Source organism: Athene cunicularia (assembly GCF_003259725.1).
Source record: "Athene cunicularia isolate RWA chromosome Z unlocalized genomic scaffold, athCun1 chrZ_part4, whole genome shotgun sequence".
NCBI classification, from domain to species: domain Eukaryota; kingdom Metazoa; phylum Chordata; class Aves; order Strigiformes; family Strigidae; genus Athene; species Athene cunicularia.
This window is the reverse complement of record NW_020799145.1, coordinates 796,646-803,253: the sequence shown is the minus strand read 5'-3', so window position 1 is coordinate 803,253 and position 6,608 is coordinate 796,646. Positions and strand designations below refer to the sequence as shown.

General features: G+C 39.2%; 1 protein-coding gene across 1 annotated transcript; it reads right to left on the bottom strand.

Annotated features, from left to right (window-relative positions):
* Nucleotides 1-1,360: 1,360 nt before the first annotated feature.
* On the bottom strand, nucleotides 1,361-3,075 carry TMEM252 (transmembrane protein 252). Its single transcript, XM_026866822.1, has 2 exons — nucleotides 2,798-3,075; nucleotides 1,361-1,718 (listed from the first exon to the last, which is right to left on the bottom strand). Exons 1-2 carry the CDS (start codon nucleotides 3,073-3,075, stop codon nucleotides 1,361-1,363), a joined length of 636 nt encoding a protein of 211 aa, XP_026722623.1.
* Between the last annotated feature and the right edge of the window lie 3,533 nt (nucleotides 3,076-6,608).

Genomic DNA, 6,608 nt, shown 5'->3' with positions numbered 1-6,608 from the left:
AGGTCCTTCCTACTAAAGGCTGAAATTCTTTGTGAGAAAATAGTAATGTGATTATCACTTCCTTGGCTTTAGCCATTGTTACCATAACCATCATGGCTTGCATTTCTAATGTATATGCAGCCATAATGCTAAAGTTGTTGTCCTGGGGCATGTGTGCATTTGGAAAGTGTGATAACATTTCTGTCTTGATGGTTTGGCAACAAAAACTGGAACAGTTTGCCCAAAGAGTTGGTAGATGCCCCAATCCTAGAGACATTCAAGACCAGGTTGGACAAGGCTCTGAGCAACCTGAAATAGCTGAAGATGTGCCTGCTCATTGCAGGTGGGTTGGACTAGATGACTTTTAACGGTCCCTTCCAACCCAAACTATTCAATGATTCTGTGAAAAACCAAAACTCCATCTATAATCTGTTTTTGCGGGTCCAAATCTAAGTGAACCTCCATGTAATTTTTTCTTGTAATCTGTAATTGTAGATGGCAGTGGCCTGGATGAAAGTTTTGCTGCAGTGATTTTGTGGAAGGAAGAAAATATGTAACAGAGAAAGGATGAGTCCAGGCCTGTCCTCTTTCTGGTACTTGTTCCCTAACCATGAGGCCACTTGTATCAGAAACAGGACACAGGACCCATTTTTTAGTTCCCACAGTCTCAAGAAAGCTGCAGTGGAAGCAACTGCTTTTACACACAGCTCAAAAGAGTCAGAGAAGGTTTTTCCTCCTACAATTGCTAGTTCCCTCTGAGGAGCTGTGAGCATAACCAGGCTTTGTCTGTTTAGCAGCTAGGAAGTGTATTGAGTGTAATGTATTGTATGCTTATGCTAAACCATGGGCAGTTTGTATCCTATAAGCAAATAGAAGGCATTTGTTTTAAATACAAAATTTATTCATTAATTCACCAGTAAAATATGACCCATTAGGACCCCAAAATAAAACAAGTCTCTCGAAAGGTATATGATACAAAAATAATCAATTACAGCAAATAACTTACAAACTCCCAGCAAAGGCTGAGTTAATAGGTTTCCAGTCAACTAGTATTACAAAACCACTTTCAGATGAAACTCCTTATGAGTCACAAGATGCTTAAGATTGATAACAGCATGATACTTAATTTATCTTGCAGCATAAGAAACTCCTATTGCCAGAGATGTTGCCTTTTATAATACACAGCCTGATTATTTCTATCTCTATGGAGATTCATTCTGTTTTGAAATACTGCGCACCTTCATATATATCCCCTCCAACTCCACTCAAACACATAAATGGCCAGTGCTTCTCCTGGGCAGTTTCACCCCAAGTGGTGTACTCTTAAGGGTCACTGACAAATGTCTTCTTCCACTTTTCCCTGCTTCACAAATGCAGGATTCTACCCACTGCTTATCTCAGATGTTCTGGCAGGAGCTGCTCCTTCTGGGGTCCCCTGGCAGTCTGTATCTTGTTTGTTATTCTTTTCTTGTATGGATGGAGGAGAATTCAACTCCGCTCCAGGGTCTGAGTCTTGGTCAGCTGTTTGCTGCTGCTGTAGCTGCCACTCAGGTAATTCATATGGTGGTGGCTGTTCCTGCTGGCTAGTTTCACTGATGAACTCTGCACTGCTTTTGCTATAGGGTGGCAGGGGGATATTGATGAATTCTTGCTGTTTTAGTGTGTAAGCAACTGGTAGTGGGGAGTTCTGTTTTTCAGGATCTGTGCTGTCTTCATAGGAGGGGGGATAGAAGTCAGGCCTGAAAAAAAACAAACCAAAAAGACACACATCATGACAAAATGTGATTTATCCCAGAGTGTGGTTAGATTCTTTGACTGTCATGTTTCCAAAGTTTAGATGAGACTTAAACTCTAAATGGAAAACCAAGTAGGTCTAGATCAATGAACTATATTAATATAAAACAACTGGCATAGCTGGGATCATTACCTGTGTCTTTCTGCAAAATATTTTATTAAAACACAGCTTTCTAAAAAGATGAGCTTTCCCACCCACAGCATACAAACACTCATGCTTGTGAGTATTTCTATGAGTGCCCAAGAAAAGTTTGATTTGGAAGAAGAAAGAGATCACTGTCCGAAGTAGGTTAGTGAGTTATATATTAATATGATATTGTTTTCTCAGTTTTAAAATACATTTTGCATGTTTCTGCTTATCTATCTAACCAGAATTTGCTGAATGTTGTTTTTATAGTGCTTTTAGAGCACACATGGTTGTTGTTTCTTGTGTGGTTTCCACAACAGTCTGGGAAAAGTAATCTGTATCCAGTGATCCTGTTAAAGACTTTTGTCAGGCCTAGTGCCAATCGGTTTAAGAAACTCTCTCTCTCTCTCTGAAAGTGTCAGACTTTGCTTAGAAATAGCGGGGACAATTACACAAGAAAACTTTAGCAGGGACCATATCAGGAGGTAAAGCTCTCTGCATACCTCGCTGGTAACAAGTAATATGAGCACATATCCCCCAGCAAATATCTGGAATATTCTGTTGAGACAGAACTAATGATGCTGCTCCAGGAGCTCCATGAAGTTGGTGTAGTTGCACCTGCTCCCTCCATGCATGGCTTTGGACTACTCTGTGCAGCCTGCCATATTTCCTGTATATCTTACCTTGCATATTTTTTTGCTTAAATTGCTGTTTGCACTTTCCTGCTTGCTCTAGTAAATCAAATTTCCGACTACAGTTCTCTACACAGAAGTATAATAAAATGGCTTCATATTTTTTGATTTGTAAAAACCTTGTATGGCTTCTTTCTTCTCACAGTATGTTTACAGAACAGCATCCCTCCCTCCCAATTCATTGGCAGCAGTCTGCCACACGTACCTGTCTACGGTGCTGACACGTAGCTCTCTACATCTGGGATCTTGAATGAGGATGCTGCTGAGGCTCCTGTATTTCAAGGCTTCATGGAAAGTGCTCCAGAAAATGCCAGTAATAAGGAGAAAGAACCCCAGGGCTAACAGGCAATAAAACACCAGCTTGTTATTTCCACATTTGCATGTGGGGGAACTTGTGAAAATGCAAAGGACTCCCAAACAAATAGTGGAGAAACCAAGTAAGAGCACAAAAAGGCGAATGAAGGTAAAAACACCTTTTAGCATCTTTCCCTGCAGACACAGCACTTGGTTCCTGTCTGCTCTTTGCTTGCTGTCTCAGCTGTGCTTCTCATCTTCATGCATTGGTATTTTATACACTCGAGGATCAATTGACCTTTGAACAATTAAGAGAAGCAGGCAGCTTTAAGATACTCATTAACTCTTCAAGATACTCGTAATATCTTCTGAGATTAATTTATAAACTTAAACCTACTTTATGGAAGGAAACGAAAACTTTCTGCACCATTCCTTTGCCACTGTAATCTCTGGATTTCAGATACTGAACTTTTGCATTTGTTGTATGCTACAGTTTACAATGGTTTACGTACTTCGCTAATTTATGCATGAGACTATATTTGTTTGTCTTTAAAAAGACCCTAACAAAGAACAAACACACTGTTCATACCCCCCTGTTAAAAGTTTGAAGGAAAAATATCCTTCTTTCTTTATCACACATTTTCTTCTTTGTATTTTGGTCTCCCTGTGTCTTTAACATATTATTCAACTACCTTGACATTTTTAATGGTCCTTTTAATTTCATTTCATTATTTAATTTAATTTAATTTAATTTAATTTAATTTAATTTCATTTCATTTCATTTCATTTCCTTTCATATTAAATTCACTTAATATATTAAACTAATCAAGATTGTATAATGTTAAAAAAAGGCGTAGGCATACAAGAAATCTCCTTTGCAGGTTCAGTTGTACTCTGATTCCTTTACTGTTATTTGCTTTCTCTTCCAGTAATTTTTACTGACTGATTTTCAAAAGGGTCAGTGCTTAATGCTATGCAGGAACACTTATACTTGGTTTTCCAGATATAATTAGATGTTGGGATTCAAGACGACTTTCTGCGAGAGAATGGCCATGTGAGCAATCCTGCACGAGAACAAGACTGGTCAGAGCCTCAGCCTGAGCAAGAATGCGATAAGGATGTGACCCTGAATGGGGGGGGGGAGAAACGATGAGACAAACAACCCCCAGAAGGGGTTGGGATGGAAGAGGAAGCTACACAAGGCAGGAAGCCTGGCAAGGCTGATGTGGCACTTTTTATCCCATCGTAAGAAGGTTTAAAGCGCGGGCTAAGTGAACTGTCCAATCTTGAGGACTTGTACTGCATGTTACTCACGTGTGCGGGAGAACATTATAAAAGGGCTTTCTTAGTTGTAATAAATGGGCATTGCTTGATCACATTGGTCGTGTGCGTGCTCAGCTCTCCCGCAATTAGACATCTGAAATTGAGAAATACTTGCTACCAACAAATTTTAGGCCTAAATATTGTTACATCCAATGCAAAACATAGAATTAGCCTATGGATTTTCTCTCAGAGAGTATACCCACTAGTTTTCTCCAGGGCGTAGCAAACTCCATAATCAGAACAAAAAAAATCTACCTTATTTGGAACATTACTAATTATGTTTCTGAATATTTTTGACAATAGAGTAATTAAACAGACCTTGCCTAGGTGTGTTGTAAAATCTCCATTGCCCACAATGAGCAATTCAGAACAAGGGACTATTCAAAAAATAGGCTCAAGATCAAATCTTCATTGCAGTAATGAGTTCATTGCAAGAATTGTTGGGAGATATTCAGTGAGGTATGTTATGTATGGGTAGGAATCATGAAAATTTTCTGCCATGGTGTATAAGAAGGTTTTTTTCAAGCTACTGTGGACTCTATTTCATTGCAGTCTGGGGAAGCTGTAGGACTTCTGTAGTCAATGCCATAAAACTTTCAAATATACTTCTTGGGTCTAGATGCTGTGGGTCATATATACATAAAAGAGGGAATCAGATTTTTTGGCATGAAGAAGGCGCCAGGTCTTTCTACTGTGGACATTCCCTGCAGCTCTGAAGGGGAAGCTCTTGACAGGCACTTTCAATAGGATGCTTGAGCCTTGTATCTTCAACTTAGATGAGACAGTTTTGATTTTGACTGGTCGGGTGCCCTGAAAGTACTGGGTGTCCTGTTTTACCTTGTCCTGGGCTGTACCTGTGTGAGCTGCACCACATTATATCTCACAGAAGCTTTACAGTAGCTTATACAGTGTTTCATGTTTGCTCAATCAGCACTGTATTTTTCTGCCCTGTGTTTATTCAAATGTGGTGGATGTTCATTTACAACAAATCAGAGTATTTATAAGGAAACAGCTGGTGGTACAAAGCTGCCAGATATTCTGATCAGGTATAGTTATTTCAAGCTCCTACCCCCATTACTGATTCTTCAATTCTCAAAGGGTCTTCAAAGTCCTTCTCACTTTTGCTTTCAGAATGTTAACATCAAGAACAAATTTTGTAAAACAATACAAGCATTAGACAGAATTTTTCTAAGGTGGGTCACTCTTATGTCATAGGAAAAGTGAAAACGCTGCAAGATAGCTTCTGTCCTTCCTAAGGAAGGCATTTGGGTAAGGAGTGATTTGAAGTAATCTTCGTTTCAGAGCAAACCCCTGCCAAACTTGAAATAGTCCTATTCTCTCAGCCCTTGGCTACAGCCATCTACACAGCACCAAGGAAGCATGGCACCACTTCACGTACAGCTAAGAGCATGAGTGAGCGCCAGCTAATCTGTGGCTGATATGATAAACCAGGCGCTATGAGTTGAGTGCTTCCCACTCTGCAAGGCTTTCAAAATTCCTTCAGGTCATATTTCCTGTAAGATACCTTATCCTTTACCAAAAGTCAGTTAGTTATTTATTCTGATCTCAGCATTTGAAACTCACATTCACATGTAGTTTTCTTTACCATATTTACCTTGTTCAATTATGACAAGAAGGAAATCACCTTACCAGGCTGTTTTATGATTTGCTGGCATGAGGACATCACAGTCTGTTGTCTCAGTATCATTACAATAGCAATTCACAAACATATTTAAATACATCAGATCTCCAGATGCCTTGAATGCACAAAATTGTTGCACACTTTCCACTTAGATGTCTTGAACCCTTGATTGCATCCTGTACAATGGCAAATCTCTCCTCCTTATATATGTGAAGTAGCTGGGGAGGCAGGTAATAATTATGTGCTGATCTCTGTGGTTTGGGCTACCTCCTCACAGAAAACTTGCTAATAGTTTTGGGAAATACATTGCTTTTCCTGATCATGGCTGACTAAGAATTAAAATTTATCATCAAAGTTTCCCTTGTGAGTTTGTGGCTTGTTCAGTACCATTGCTACACTTTTCCAGTCATGCAGTCCAGCTAGGGAGGTGGCTAGAATATTTTGGATAATAGTAGCAACCTTAACCAAATGCAAACTAATTTTCTTATCCTTATGATAAGAAAAAAAAATCCTCTATATGTTCCTCTGAAACTTACATGTGCATATTCTGTAATGAGCTACAAAAATTTTATCTTTATGACGTGGAATTTTACAGTCAATCTTGCTCACGGTGAGCTCTCCAGTACTGTTTCCTTTAGACAAATGGGAGTGCATGTTGTGTGTGGTACTCTTTAATGGGTTTTTGTTTTCTTAATGAAGGCTCCTTATAGAGATGAATTCTACTAGTGTCATCCAGCAGTAAAGGCATGACTTCATG

What these genes read in the sequence shown, in the direction of transcription:
- TMEM252 (XM_026866822.1), bottom strand. Translation starts at nt 3,075, where the DNA reads ATGCTAAAAGGTGTTTTTACCTTCATTCGCCTTTTTGTGCTCTTACTT. An exon ending in CGTGTCAGCACCGTAGACAG is followed by an intron (nt 1,719 to 2,797) that starts GTACGTGTGGCA and finishes GTTTTTTTTCAG; the next exon opens with GCCTGACTTCTATCCCCCCT.